Below are 15,488 nucleotides of genomic sequence, written 5' to 3'. Positions count from 1 at the left end.
TTGTCCTTGCCTTAAGTTGAAGCCAGAACAGTGGGTGTGGTGTCTATATTGATTTTAGTGAGATTTTGACAAGTTCCCTGTGGCAGTCTCATTCAGAAAGTCAGTAGGCACAGGATCCATGGAAACTTCACAGTGTGGATTGAGAATTGGCTTGTTCACAGAATGAAGAGGGTGGCTGTAGAGGAAATGTATTTTTCCTGGAGGATGACCAGTGGTGTTCCACAGAACTCTCTTCTGGGACCCCTGCTCTGTGATTTTTATAAATGACTTCAATGAGGAAGTGGAAGGATGACTTAATACGCTTGCAGATGACACAAAGGTTGGTGGTGTTGTGGACAGTGTAGAAGGTTGTCAAAGGTTACAGTGGGACATTGATAGGTTGCATTGCTAGGCTGAGAGGTGGCAGCTGGAGTCTAACCCATAAAAGTTTCACTTTGGAAGATCAAACTTGAAGGCAGTATACTGGGTTAATGTCAGGATTCTTAACAGTATTTAGGAACAGAGGGATGTTGGAGTTCACATCCATAGGTTCCCCCAAAGTTGCAGTGCAAGTTGATAGGGTGGTTAAGAAGGTGTGTGGTGTGTTGGGATTGAGTTCAAGAGCTGTGAGGTAATATTGCAACTGTATAAAAGACTGGTTGGACCACACTTGGCATATTGTGTTCATTTCTGGTTGCTTCATTATTGGAACGATGTGGAAGCTTTAGAAAGGGTGCAGAGGACATTTACCAGGACGCTGCTTGGATTAGAGAGAATGATCAGTTGAGCAAGCTGGGGCTTTTCTCTTTGGAGCAAAGGAGGAAGAGAGATGACTTGATAGAAGTGTACAAAATGATATGCGGCATAGACAGAGTGGATAGCCAGAGAACTTTGCCCAGGGCAGAAGTGGCTTGACATTAAAGTGTTTGGAGGAACGTACAGGGAAATGTCAGAGGTAGGTTTGTTTTACACAGAGAGTAGCGGGTGGGTGGTAGCAGCAGTTACATTAGGGACATTTAGCGAGAAAGTGCAGTGGCAAACAATAATATACAAGGCCGCAAAACCGAGTAGATTGTGAGGTGAAGAGTCCATCTTAGGGGCCATTCAAGTTTCCATGACAGCGGGATAGAAGCTGGCCTTGAGCCTGGTGGTAGCTTTTGTGACTTCTGCCTGCTGGGAGTGGAGCCGGGGTGCGGGTCTGTGACCGGTTCTAACGCGTATTCTGTGGTCTTTAACCGGTGTGCAGCTGTGAGGGAGAAATTGATCCATTTCTGTCCAGGACCTCGGTATCAAGACCACTGAACAATCGCTCAGACTCCGGCCTGGAGCGGGACATGGTCCTGGGTTCTCTGAACCACGCAATTTGGAGAACAACATGAAATTCACCCGAGACGCGTTTCATAACCTTCCACTTCAGTTTGCTGCAGCTGGTGTGCTTCGCTCGCAGCTTGTTCCCTTCTCAACTCCACCTCTTCCCCCTCCTCAACTCCACCTCTTTCCCCGCCTCAACTCCACCTCTTCCCCTGCGTCAAATCCACCTCTTCCCCCTCCTCAACCCCACCTCTTCCCCCTCCTCAACCCCACCTCTTCCCCCTCCTCAACTCCACCTCTTCCCCCTCCTCAACTCCACCTCTTCCCCCGCCTCAACCCCACCTCTTCCCCCGCCTCAACCCCACCTCTTCCCCCGCCTCAACCCCACCTCTTCCCCCTCCTCAACTCCACCTCTTCCCCGCCTCAACCTCCACCTCTTCCCCCTCCTCAACTCCACCTCTTCCCCCTCCTCAACCCCACCTCTTCCCCCGCCTCAACCCCACCTCTTCCCCCGCCTCAACCCCACCTCTTCCCCGCCTCAACTCCACCTCTTCCCCCTCCTCAACTCCACCTCTTCCCCGCCTCAACTCCACCTCTTCCCCCTCCTCAACTCCACCTCTTCCCCCTCCTCAACCCCACCTCTTCCCCGCCTCAACTCCACCTCTTCCCCCTCCTCAACCCCACCTCTTCCCCGCCTCAACCCCACCTCAACCCCACCTCTTCCCCGCCTCAACTCCACCTCTTCCCCCTCCTCAACCCCACCTCTTCCCCTGCCTAAACTCCACCTCTTTCCCCGCCTCAACCCCACCTCTTCCCCCTCCTCAACCCCGCCTCAACCCCACCTCTTCCCCTGCCTCAACCCCACCTTTTCCCCCTCCTCAACCCCACCTCTTCCCCTGCCTAAACTCCACCTCTTTCCCCGCCTCAACCCCACCTCTTCCCCCTCCTCAACCCCGCCTCAACCCCACCTCTTCCCCCGCCTCAACTCCACCTCTTCCCCCTCCTCAACCCCACCTCTTCCCCCGCCTCAACTCCACCTCTTTCCCCTCCTCAACCCCACCTCTTCCCCCTCCTCAACTCCACCTCTTCCCCCTCCTCAACTCCACTTCTTCCCCTCCTCAACTCCACCTCTTCCCCCTCCTCAACTCCACCTCTTCCCTGCCTCAACCCCACCTCTTCCCCCGCCTCAACTCCACCTCTTTCCCCTCCTCAACCCCACCTCTTTCCCCTCCTCAACCCCACCTCTTCCCCCTCCTCAACTCCACCTCTTTCCCCTCCTCAACCCCACCTCTTCCCCCTCCTCAACCCCACCTCTTCCCCTCCTCAACCCCACCTCTTCCCCCTCCTCAACCCCACCTCTTCCCCTCTTTCCCCTCCTCAACCCCACCTCTTCCCCCGCCTCAACCCCACCTCTTCCCCCGCCTCAACTCCACCTCTTTCCCCTCCTCAACCCCACCTCTTCCCCCTCCTCAACTCCACCTCTTCCCCTGCCTCAACCCCACCTCTTCCCCGCCTCTTCCCCCTCCTCAACCCCACCTCTTCCCCCGCCTCAACCCCACCTCTTCCCCCGCCTCAACCCCACCTCTTCCCCCTCCTCAACCCCACCTCTTCCCCCTCCTCACCTCCACCTCTTCCCCCGCCTCAACCCCACCTCTTCCCCCTCCTCAACCCCACCTCTTCCCCCTCCTCAACCCCACCTCTTCCCCCGCCTCAACTCCACCTCTTCCCCCTCCTCAACCCCACCTCTTCCCCCTCCTCAACTCCACCTCTTCCCCCTCCTCAACTCCACCTCTTCCCCTCCTCAACTCCACCTCTTCCCCCTCCTCAACTCCACCTCTTCCCCCGCCTCAACTCCACCTCTTTCCCCTCCTCAACCCCACCTCTTTCCCCTCCTCAACCCCACCTCTTCCCCCTCCTCAACCCCACCTCTTCCCCCTCCTCAACCCCACCTCTTCCCCCTCCTCAATCCCACCTCTTCCCCCTCCTCAACCCCACCTCTTCCCCCTCCTCAATCCCACCTCTTCCCCCTCCTCAACCCCACCTCTTCCCCCTCCTCAACCCCACCTCTTCCCCGCCTCAACTCCACCTCTTTCCCCTCCTCAACCCCACCTCTTCCCCGCCTCAACCCCACCTCTTTCCCCTCCTCAACTCCACCTCTTCCCCCGCCTCAACTCCACCTCTTCCCCGCCTCAACTCCACCTCTTCCCCGCCTCAACTCCACCTCTTCCCCGCCTCAACTCCACCTCTTCCCCCTCCTCAACCCCACCTCTTCCCCCTCCTCAACCCCACCTCAACTCCACCTCTTCCCCCTCCTCAACCCCACCTCAACTCCACCTCTTCCCCCTCCTCAACCCCACCTCTTCCCCCTCCTCAACCCCACCTCAACCCCACCTCTTTCCCCTCCTCAACTCCACCTCTTTCCCCTCCTCAACCCCACCTCTTCCCCCTCCTCAACTCCACCTCTTCCCCCTCCTCAACTCCACCTCTTCCCCCGCCTCAACTCCACCTCTGCCCCCGCCTCAACTCCACCTCTTCCCCCGCCTCAACTCCACCTCTTCCCCCTCCTCAACTCCACCTCTTCCCCCTCCTCAACCCCACCTCTTCCCCCGCCTCAACTCCACCTCTTCCCCCTCCTCAACTCCACCTCTTCCCCCGCCTCAACTCCACCTCTTCCCCCTCCTCAACTCCACCTCTTCCCCCTCCTCAACCCCACCTCTTCCCCCTCCTCAACCCCACCTCTTCCCCCGCCTCAACTCCACCTCTTTCCCCTCCTCAACCCCACCTCTTCCCCCTCCTCAACCCCACCTCTTTCCCCGCCTCAACTCCACCTGTTTCCCCTCCTCAACCCCACCTCTTCCCCCTCCTCAACCCCACCTCTTCCCCCTCCTCAATCCCACCTCTTCCCCCGCCTCAACTCCACCTCTTCCCCCTCCTCAACTCCACCTCTGCCCCCGCCTCAACCCCACCTCAACCCCACCTCTTTCCCCTACTCTGCCGCTCCCCTCGCGTCTCCCCGATAATGTCACCGCCCTCCTGGTGCTGCCCGGGCAGGTCCCGGTGAGTCAGTGGGCAGGTCTCCCGCAGAAAAGCGAGCGGCCGAGGCGGCGCTGCGGGCAGAAGCTGGGTCAGCGTCGAGCGGAGCGCGGTACGGTAAGTACTCCGCGGCGGTGGGCGGAAGAGCTGGGCTACGGGACTACAGGACAGAGGTCTGTAACCCACTCTATTCGGTTTCTGGAGATCGGGAGTCGCGGAGAATGGAGGTCCCGAAGACCTGGGGGATGGAAGTTTCGGTGAACCGGAGGTCGTGGGGGGTGGAATACCAGTGACCCAGAGATCGGAAAGTCCCGTTGAGTTCAGTATAAATCTGCTTCAGGAACATCACCTCTCTCTCTGACAGGAATTCCCTGTCTCTGATGGGAATGTCCCGGTGACCCAGAGGGAGGGGATTCTCCATTCGGTGGCTTCCTGAACATCTACAGATCCTTCGACCATTCTCACGACACACGGGGACGGAGCTCCACCGCCCCGGGTGAAAAAAAATCTCTTCCCATCCATATCCTGCTTGTGTTCCCCGGGCCAGCGAGCAGGGTGACGGATCGTTGTGGCAACCCACACCCGCAGATAATCATTATTATTACTATTTATTTTTTCTCAGCTCAAGCTGGTAAAACCTGGGGTACGGGCATAGCCAAGCACACTCATTTCTCAATCGCTAGGACCTTTCGGACTATTCTAGTGGTGTTTAGTGTTGTGATTCTCTGCAGATTTACATAGATATTGCTGTGTAGCTCGAATTGTTAAAAGCCCGTATCGTGGCAAGTGGGAACAAGTTCCATACCTGCCCCTACACCTCCTCCCTCTCTACTGTATCCCAGACATCCCACCTCTCCCGGAACTTCCAGGAGTCTCCCGCATTTGAATAGTGGCTCCCTGATACCCGCAAATTATATACAACATCACGGAAATCAATTTTTTGAGAGCGAGCGAGCGAAAGCAAGAGAGAGCGGGAGAGCGACCACAAGAGAGAGCGGGAGAGCGACCACAAGAGAGAGCGGGAGAGCGACCACAAGAGAGAGCGGGAGAGCGACCACAAGAGAGAGCGGGAGAGCGACCACAAGAGAGAGCGGGAGAGCGACCACAAGAGAGAGCGGGAGAGCGACCACAAGAGAGAGCGGGAGAGCGACCACAAGAGAGAGAGCGCGCGCGCGCGACCGAGAGAGAGCGCGCGCGCCATGGCAGAGTGTTCCAAAAAAAATATAAAACGTACATCACCCCAGACTACACTAAAGTGTACCCCTGTCTAATAGGGGTCAAAAATAATGACAGTGTTGCTCGCTGCACTGTTTGCAACAGTGACTTTTCTATTGCCTGTGGTGGGTTAAGACTGTAAAAGACATGTTGAGGTGAGTTTAACAGGTGTCATTTGTTCATTAGCATAGCTAACGTTATTTAAACTAGCTGGCCAGCTGCTAAGGAGCTACTCTATTGCAGACATCCCACCTCTCCCGGAAGTCTCCCGCAAATTGATGGTGTTACCTCCCTAAAATGAATTTTTGCAGGGGGGGGGGATGTCTGGTATTGGGAAGTCCTGATGTGGCCTCCTGTATGAGACGCGATGTATATTGCGAGACTGCTTCGCCCAGCAGGTACCACCAGGAAAGAACTTTCTGAAGATTTGCATATACTGTATAATATTATTATTAGTAGTAGTAGTAAAGGGGAAGGGAAAGTGTGAAGCAATCTGGGAACCGGACACAAAGTTGCTGACAAAGTTGCATTTGACAGCCTTCTGGTGCGTCCATAGGGAAGGCAGCAGCTGTTGAAGGTAGAACAGTTAACGTTCCAGATGAAGGGTCCCAGGCTGAAACATTAACCGATTCTCTGTCCACAGGGGCTGCCTGGATTGCCAAGTGTTTCCTGTTTTTAATTTACCTTCTCAGTGTTGGCAGCTTTATGATTTTCAGAAAAAAAAAATCATTTTGTGCTGTAGACTGGGGTTCCCAGGGGAGTTTTCAGGGATGAGGGGTGGTGAAGTGAGGGAACAGGAAGGGGGTCACTGAGCATGAGCTTTGTACTTACAGGTCCTGCAGCAAGTTTGGGCACAGCAGCGAATAGATGGCAGATTCTGTGGTAAGCATTGTCGAGAGGCATCTATACATATGTTCCAGGCTGTGGGACATCGTCTGGGCTCTCAACACCATTCACTAAGTGTTACTTTTATTAATGTGACAATGAGTGAATCCTTTTCCCACAGGCTGCAGGTGCTGGGCCTGGAGAGGCAGTGCAGATGGAGTCTGGTGGTGAGACAGTTGTCGTTGAAGAGAGTGATCCTCGGGGGAGCACGGAGGAGACCCTGGTGTTCTTTGATCTGGAAACCACAGGACTAGGTAACAGATGTGTGATCATGTAAGACCCCGTCTGCTACATGAACCATAGAATTGAAGAGCCCTCGAATGGGTATTCAGTCAACCCATCAATTCAGCAGGTCGGGCAGCATCTGTGGAAAAGATCGGTTGACGTTTCGGTTCTGGCCCGAAACATTGACCGATCTTTTCCACGGATGCTGCCCGACCTGCTGAGTTCCTCCAGCGTGTTGTGAGTGTTGCTTTGACCCCAGCATCTGCAGATTATTTTTTGTTTACAACCCATCAATTCCCTGCTGGCTCCTGGTAAAGTAATCAGTTCCCCAAGGCCCTGCAAATAACACCTTCTCCTCACACTGTAGATACTGGTTTCAGCTGCGCTGACCAGGGGATTCTGTGTCGTTGCTGCTATCTAGGAAGCATTTTTCACTACATCCTGTTTAATTACTGTAACAATTAGTGGAGTGGGGAAGAGGTGATCAGTACAGGAACTCAGTTTGAGATGGAACTAAGGCAGAGCAGTGTGGACACCCTTGGGGAAACTGGACCTCACACTTCATCCGCAAAGGTAGTAAAATCGATGGATCACTACTGATTTCAGGGGACACCCTGTCTGATTCACTCTGGGCCCTTGTCTCTGTCTCTTACTCCCAGACGCTTTCCGTCTCTCAACCACTCTGTCCACGTGTCATTTCCAGCTTAGTCTACCTCCAGTCTATATGTTTCTCAATTGTCTACTTTCCAGGCCACTCCATCCATCATTCACTCCTACCCCACACTAATTAACAACATACCTTCACCAGTGCCCCTGTATTTCATGTCCAGTCAGATCTATCCTCTTTGAGTTTGTCAAGTTACCACTGAAAACCTGATGTTCACTAGTCATGTTACATCTGCACATGGTCACAGGAGGAGATGTGTTCAGCTAGATGCTTCAAGTATTTAGTGAACTGAGGCATTACTAGGGGGCTTCCACTGCCGTAGAGGATTGTGGGATTACCTGACCTCCATTGTGAACTTTCAATCACTTTCACTCTCCTGCCACAACCAACTGGAAAGGGAGACACATGGTCAGGGGTTGCTCGTGCCAGGCAGCGGAGAGGAGTCCAAACTGTAGGTCCACGTAATGTTTACACAGGCCTGAAAGGAATGTTGTGTTTTAATATTATGTCTTCCAGAAAATAATTGTGACATGGTACAGCTGTCGGCAGTAAGCGGTGAGAAGATCTTTGACAAGTACATACTGCCCGTCAAGTCCATCTCAGAAGGTGCATCGGCTATTAATGGGTTTCAGGTCATGGATGGGGTGCTGTACCGGTTTGGGGAACCTCAATCCACCAGCAGCCTCCAGGAAACCATGGAAGCTTTCCTGCAGTTCCTGAAGGCTCTGGGCACCCCTTTGCTAATAGGTCACAACATCTGGAAGTTTGATGCCCCTATCCTATTACGAGTCTTGGAAGAGCTGTCCATGAAAGATCAGTTTGCCAGTTGTATAACCGGGTTCCTGGACACCCTCTGGCTCGCCAAGAGTGCTGTCCCCAGGTCAGAGGTTAAAAGCTATATGCAAACTGAATTGGTGCAAGTATTTCTCAAGAAAGGTTATAAAGCTCACAATGCTGTAGAAGATGCAAAGAGTTTGCAGGAGCTGTATTCTGTCCTTAAATTTACTCCAGAACAGAAGAAAAGTAGTCAGTTTTCAATCACTCAGCTTGAGTGCCAAGTGTCTCTGCAGCCCTTGCTCAAAGAAAAACTAATTTTCTTTCAATTAGCTGATAAACTTGCAATGCAGGGAGTTAGTCTCGAGAAGTTGCAGTCAGCGCACCAACAGGGTGGGAGTGAAGGACTGAAGAGTTTCCTCGAGTCTCTGGGACACACGGAGCGTAACTACATTAGACTCTCAAAGTTTTTCAGTAAGTGAAGGGTGACGTATCGCTGGTGGAACTCAACAACCAGAACCGATGTTCCACTCGACAAGCACTGTTCTTTTCCCTGAAGCTACAACATTTTCTACCGCTGTTTTTACCCCATCGCTCTAGATCTCTGCATTGTTCAAACAATTAATAGTGCGTTTTTATAAATCTAATGCAAATTTATCTTATGAAGTCTTAAATAAATATTTTTTAATTTTGGCTGTAGATTACATGTGGACAGAGTGTGTGAGTTACAGTTAAGGAGGAGTGGAGAAGGAGAACTGATCAGGAGTTCTGGATTGAGGTTGAAGTTGGGTGAGGGTGGGGATCCGTGGGCCTCAGCACAGAGCGCGGTGTGGTGGGTGGGAGTAAGGAGAGGGGAAGGGGATTTATCAGGATAGTGGACTGGGTAGAGCAGCAGAGTGGAGTGATGAATGAAGCATTTCTGGGAATGTTGGAGGATGGTCGGGGTGACGTGTGTGGGACAGTTTACGATCCTGAAGACTGAAGGGGTGGGATCTGATACTGATCAGCTTTGGGGTTGGAACAGTGTGCGTGAAATCATGCTTGTTGGGAAAGGAGGGTGAGATGGGGTCAAATAGGGATCAGGTTGGTGTTACTGAGGATGTAAAAGCAGCCATGTTGTGCGAAGACATGTCACACCTGCTCGCTGATGGTGTCGGAAACACAGATCACAGCTCACACACTGAGCTCATGGGTTCAGCCCCAGCCTTGGATGCATCATTGTTGCTTTCAACATCTGCGATAAAAGTTGGTTCCAGTGTCCAGATCCCACCTGAACAGGGGGCACCACCCTCTCACCGTTTCAGGGCCGTGTCCTGGGCTCAACTGTCCTCAGCTGCTTCATCAATAACCTTCCTCCCATCAGGTTCCATTCCACTCCCCTTCTTGATACCAGCAGCACTGGTATCAATGGGCAACCAGAGAAAACACTATTAATGTGAGTCACAAGCACAAACAAGAGAAAATCTCCAGATGCTGGAAGTCTGATCGACACACAAAATGCTGGAGGAACTCAGCATCTATGGATAAAAGTACAGTCGATGTTTTGGTCTGAGACCCTTCAGCAGGACTGGAGAAAAAAGGATAAGGAGTGGAGTTAAAAGGTGGGGGAGTGGAGGGACAAACAGAAGGTGATAGGTGAAACTGGGAGGGATGAAATAAAGAGCTGGGAAGTTGATTCAGGAAAGGGATTCAAGGCTGGAGACGGGGGAATCTGACAGGAGAGGACAGAAGGCCATGGAAGAAAGAAAGGGGGGAGGAGCACCAGAGGGAGGCGACGGGTGGGCAAAGAGATAAGGTGAGAGAGGGAAAAGGGGGTGGGGAAAGGTAAAAGAGAGTGTGAGGGGCCTTAGCGGAAGTTAGAGAAGTCAATGTTCATGCCATCAGGTTGGAGGCTACCCAGACAGAATATAAGGTGTTGTTCCTCCAACCTGAGTGTGGCCTTGTCACAACAGTGGAGGAGGCCATGGATGGTCATTTGGGATTGAGAAGTGGAATTCAAATGGGTGGCCACTGGAAGATCCTGCTTTTTCTGGCAGATTCGGCGAAGCGGTCTCCCATCTACGTCAGGTCTCACTGATGTACAGGAGGCTACATTGTTAATGTGAGGCATGCTATATACAGAGGAAGAGATATTTCCCAAACGTTCCAGCCCCAGGATAACACCGTACGGATTCGTAGAAAGATAGAAAACCTACAGCACAATACAGGCCCTTTGGCCCACAAAGCTGTGCCGAACATGTCCTTTTCTTAAAAATGACCTAGGGTTACCCACAGCCCTCTATTTTTCTAAGCTCCATGTACCTATCCAGGAGTCTCTTAAAAGACCCTATTGTATTTGCCTCCACCACCGTCGCTGGTAGTCCATTCCGCGCACTGACCACTCTCTCCGTAAAAAACTTACCCCTGACATCCTCTCTGTACCTACTTCCAAGCACCTTAAAACTGTGCCCTCTCGTGCTAGCCATTTCAGCCCTGGGAAAAAGCCTCTGACTACTCACACGGTCAATGCCTCTCATTATACACCTCTATCAGTTCACCTCTCATCCTCTGTCGCTCCAAGGAGAAAAGGCCGAGTTCACTCAACCTATTCTCCTAAGGCATGCTCCCCAATCCAGGCAACATCCTTGTAAATCTCCTCTGCACCCTTTCTATGGTTTCCACATCCTTCCTATAATGAGGTGACCAGAACTGAGCACAGTACTCCAAGTGGGGTCTGACCAGGGTCCTATACAGCTGCAACATTACCTCTGGGCTCCTAAACTCAATCCCATGATTGATGAAGGCCAATGCACCGTATGCTTTCTTAACCACTGAGTCAACCTGAGTAGCAGCTTTGAGTGTCCTATGGACTCAGACCTCAAGATCCCTCTGATCCTCCACACAGCCAAAAGTCTTACCATTACTACTATATTCTGCCATTATATTTGACATATCAAAATGAACCAGCTCACACTTTTCAGGGTTGATCTCCATCTGCCACTTCTCAGCCCAGTTTTACATCCTATCAATGTCCTGCTGTAACCACTGACAGCCCTCCACACTATCCACAACACCCCCAACCTTTGTGTCATCAGCAAATTTACTAACCCATCCCTCCACTTCTTCATCCAGGTCATTTATAAAAATCACAAAGAGTAAGTGTCCCAGAACAGATCCCTGAGGCACTCCACTGGGCATCGACCTCCATGCAGAATATGACTCATCTACAACCACTCTTTGCCAGTTGGGCAAGCCAATTCTGGATCCACAAAGCAATGTCCCCTTGGATCCCATGCCTCCTTACTTTCTCAATAAGGACAGTTGCCAAGGCAGTTCCCTCTCCATCAATATTCTGCTTTCCTTGATGTTTACTTACAATTAAACATTCCCAATTGTTCAGCAAGCTATCCATAGTCATAGCCATAGTCATAATCATAGTCATACTTTATTGATCCCAGGGGGAAATTGGTTTTTGTTACAGTTACACCATAAATAATAAATAGTAATAGAACCATAAATAGTTAAATAGTAATATGTAAATTATGCCAGTAAATTGTGAAATAAGTCCAGGACCAGCCTGTCGGTACAGGGTGTCTGACCCTCCGAGGGAGGAGTTGTAAAGTTTGATGGCCACAGGCAGGAATGACTTCCTATGACGCTCTGTGCTGCATCTCGGTGGAATGAGTCTCTGGCTGAATGTACTCCTGTGCCCACCCAGTACATTATGTAGTGGATGGGAGACATTGTCCAAGATGGCATGCAACTTGGACAGCATCCTCTTTTCAGACACCACCGTGAGAGAGTCCAGTTCCATCCCCACAACATCACTGGCCTTACGAATAATCCATGCATTATTAATGAGCTGGATAAGATTCAGGCAATGGACAGTAATGGGTAAATGGCATCTGTGCTGCAGACATGCCAGGCAATGACTATTCCTGCCGTTGAGATGCAGTACATGCCATCCAGCACAGTGAGGAGGTACGGACAGACAATCAATGCTGATGTAGCCAGCTGCATTGCGATTTTTTTAAAAAGGTCTTGATTTTTTGTGATAACTCGGATGGTTCACTGTTGCCCACACCTGCCCCGGCACACGACAACATGACCGCTGCCCACAGGTGGAGTGTCAGGCTTCGTTGTTGTATGATGGTGGGCAGGGTAAGCCAGAAACAAACTGTCGATACCCTCTGCTGCTCACCTACATTCTCCTTCATGACTTTTTTCCAAACATATGCTCATAAAAGCATTGCAATTCACAGTACAAACACTTTGCCTAAATGGTTTACTTTAAATCTGAGTTGTACCAGTCCTCCTTCCTGTCTGGTCCAGATGAGATGTCCCAGAGGTTTCTCCACGTTCCTACTCCCCGCCCCCTCCTGCCACTGTACACTGGGGATTGCTGACAGCAACAACTAACCCACCAACCTGCACATCTTTGGGATGTGGGATTGCTGGGGGACTTACAGGAAAGTGATGGTTGACATTTCGAGACAAAAACCCAACAGAAGGAACGAGGGGGGAGGTGGACAGTATAAGGAGAGAATGCTTTGACCCCAGCATCTGCAGTGTGTTTTGTGTTTAAGGAGAGAAGGAGTGGTGAGCCAGGGGTCTGAGGTGATTGGTGGATTGGGGAAAGGTAAACTGTGGGTGGAGGCTAAGATGGGTGATAGGCAGCTAGGGTGGGGAAAACCCTTTCACCAGACAGTCACTACTCGACACGTTGATTTTCTTCAGCAGGTTGTTTAAACACCAATACCTGTCCATGTAGTTGTCCCAGGCTGAGTGTTCCTCTCCCCAGACGGACTGTGAGCAGAGTGACCCAAGAGATCATAGGAACACATAGAAGATTCATATCAGGCATTGAACCGGCAGAAGCAATCACAAGGCAAGCTCTTTGGCCTTTGAACCGGCAGAACCAGTCACAGGGCAAGCCCTTTGGGCTTTGAACCGGCAGAACCAGTCGGAAGACAAGCCCTTTGGCTTTGAACTGTCAGAATCAGTCGGAAGACAAGCCCTTTGGGCTTTGAACCGGCAGAACCAGTTGGAAGACAAGCCCTTTGGCTTTGAACTGGCAGAATCAGTCGGAAGACAAGCCCTTTGGCCTTTGAACCGGCAGAACCAGTCACAGGGCAAGCCCTTTGGGCTTTGAACCGGCAGAACCAGTTGGAAGACAAGCCCTTTGGGCTTTGAACTGGCAGAACCAGTCGGAAGACAAGCCCTTTGGGCTTTGAACTGGCAAAACCAATCACGGTAAGCCCTCCTGCTCAATTTTCATTTTTGTTTGGTGGAAGGTGGAAAGTGGACTGCTGAGTAACAACAGCCAGCAGATCCGTTGGGCTAAACATCTGGCACTTGTTCCCATTCCGCTGGGGATCCAAGATTGGTCACGATGAACAAATACAGGGACAATGGAGAGGGAAGCATACTCAACATCACCCGCGCCTTGACGAACACCTGTTCCTGGTGTGGGTGACGAGTCCAGTCCTGTTCCTGCACAGCATCCCAGTCAGCTGCACGTTGCCACACTTGTCCTTTGTGGAAAAACTCTACCAAGTAAACACCTTTGACCACAACTACACATGACAGTGGTCAGTGCAGAATGCCTGGCAGCCATTGTGGGACAGGAACTTGATGGACAACACCAGACAGTGGTTCCCTGTTAGGGATATGAGAAAGAAAGGGGGAGGGGGATACTGAGAGGGACAGAGGGAGAAAAAGGAGGGAGAGTCTTTCTTTATCCCTAGGTCTCCTGTCCCATGATCCTCTCATATCCCTTTTGCCAATCAACTGTCCAGCTCTTGGCTCCATCCCTCCCCCTCCTGTCTTCTCCTATCATTTTGGATCTCTCCCTCCCCTCCCACTTTCAAATCTCTTACTCACTCTTCCTTCAGTTAGTCCTGACGAAGGGTCTCGGCCTGAAACGTCAACTGTACCTCTTCCTAGAGATGCTGCCTGGCCTGCTACGTTCACCAGCAACTTTGATGTGTGTTGCTTGAAATTCCAGCATCTGCAGGTTTCCTCGTGTCAAGCACTAAGACTTTGCTTGGTTGGCAGTGAGAGGGGCCCTCCCAGTTAGAGCCATCCTGCACAGTTAATATCTCGCTCCCCACCTACTGAGTGCTTGGGATTGAGACAGTTATGCATCTGTGCACATTCTGGGTTTCATAAGAGGGTGTGGAGAAAGATGCAAGGCTCTAAGTACGACTGGAAAGTCATCATCTTGGTGATCTCTTTGATCTGCCCGAAACTTGTTGGTCTCGCAGTACAGCAAGATGACCACAAGGAAATGCTGCTGACCGGTACAGTCTGAGGGGTGCATTAAAGCACAGTCCGGGCCGCAGGAGGGCGTGCTGAGGGGTGCATTAAAGCACAGTCCTGTCTGCAGGACGGCGTGCTGAGGGGTGCATTAAAGCACAGTCCGGGCCGCAGGACGGCGTGCTGAGGGGTGCATTAAAGCACAGTCCGGGCCGCAGGACGGCGTGCTCAGGGGTGCATTAAAGCACAGTCTGGGCCGCAGGACGGCGTGCTGAGGGGTGCATTAAAGCACAGTCCGAGCCGCAGGACGGCGTACTCAGGGGTGCATTAAAGCACAGTCCGGGCCGCAGGACGGCGTGCTGAGGGGTGCATTAAAGCACAGTCCTGTCTGCAGGATGGCGTGCTGAGGGGTGCATTAAAGCACAGTCCTGTCTGCAGGATGGCGTGCTGAGGGGTGCATTAAAGCACAGTCCGGGCCGCAGGACGGCGTGCTGAGGGGTGCATTAAAGCACAGTCCGGGCCGCAGGACGGCGTGCTGAGGGGTGCATTAAAGCACAGTCCTGTCTGCAGGATGGCGTGCTGAGGGGTGCATTAAAGCACAGTCCGGGCCGCAGGACGGCGTGCTGAGGGGTGCATTAAAGCACAGTCCGGGCTGCAGGACGGCGTGCTCAGGGGTGCATTAAAGCACAGTCCGAGCCGCAGGACGGCGTGCTGAGGGGTGCATTAAAGCACAGTCCGGGCCGCAGGACGGCGTGCTCAGGGGTGCATTAAAGCACAGTCCGGGCCGCAGGACGGCGTGCTCAGGGGTGCATTAAAGCACAGTCCTGTCTGCAGGATGGCGTGCTGAGGGGTGCATTAAAGCACAGTCCGGGCCGCAGGACGGCGTGCTGAGGGGTGCATTAAAGCACAGTCCGGGCTGCAGGACGGCGTGCTCAGGGGTGCATTAAAGCACAGTCCGAGCCGCAGGACGGCGTGCTGAGGGGTGCATTAAAGCACAGTCCGGGCCGCAGGAGGGCGTGCTGAGGGGTGCATTAAAGCACAGTCCGGGCCGCAGGACGGCGTGCTGAGGGGTGCGTTAAAGCACAGTCCGGGCCACAGGACGGCGTGCTGAGGGGTGCGTTAAAGCACAGTCCGGGCCGCAGGACGGCGTGCTGAGGGGTGC

At 52.4% G+C, this 15,488-nt stretch overlaps 2 protein-coding genes across 4 annotated transcripts in view; both read left to right on the top strand.

Moving 5' to 3' along the window:
* Positions 1-4,218: 4,218 nt before the first annotated feature.
* LOC134336827 (protein PML-like) lies at positions 4,219-8,780 on the top strand. Of its 3 annotated transcripts, none has more exons than XM_063031370.1 (4): positions 4,232-4,440; positions 6,372-6,420; positions 6,545-6,677; positions 7,832-8,780. In XM_063031370.1, the coding sequence occupies exons 2-4, from the start codon at positions 6,406-6,408 to the stop codon at positions 8,569-8,571; spliced, it is 888 nt and encodes a 295-aa protein (XP_062887440.1). In that variant the 5' UTR covers positions 4,232-4,440; positions 6,372-6,405; the 3' UTR covers positions 8,572-8,780. The 3 variants fall into 3 exon arrangements, with proteins under 3 accessions (XP_062887443.1, XP_062887440.1, XP_062887441.1); XM_063031371.1 differs by lacking the exon at positions 4,232-4,440 and adding an exon at positions 4,461-4,496; XM_063031373.1 differs by lacking the exon at positions 6,372-6,420 and having other exon boundaries at positions 4,219-4,440.
* Positions 8,781-13,251: 4,471 nt separating this feature from the next.
* Positions 13,252-15,488, top strand: part of LOC134337020 (protein PML-like) — a 40,243-nt gene continuing 38,006 nt past the window's right edge. Inside the window, exon 1 of the mRNA XM_063031770.1 lies at positions 13,252-13,321. The gene's annotated coding sequence lies outside the window, so the exon portion shown is untranslated. The remainder of the gene's footprint in view (positions 13,322-15,488) is intronic.

Source organism: Mobula hypostoma, chromosome 23, assembly GCF_963921235.1.
Source record: "Mobula hypostoma chromosome 23, sMobHyp1.1, whole genome shotgun sequence".
NCBI lineage: Eukaryota > Metazoa > Chordata > Chondrichthyes > Myliobatiformes > Myliobatidae > Mobula > Mobula hypostoma.
The sequence above is the reverse complement of the archived record's forward strand: the minus strand, read 5'-3'. Positions and strand labels throughout refer to the sequence as shown.

Coding starts and splice junctions, on each gene's coding strand:
- LOC134336827 (XM_063031370.1), top strand. Junction 6,678..7,831: donor TCTGGAAACCACAGGACTAG/GTAACAGATGTG, acceptor TATGTCTTCCAG/AAAATAATTGTGACATGGTA.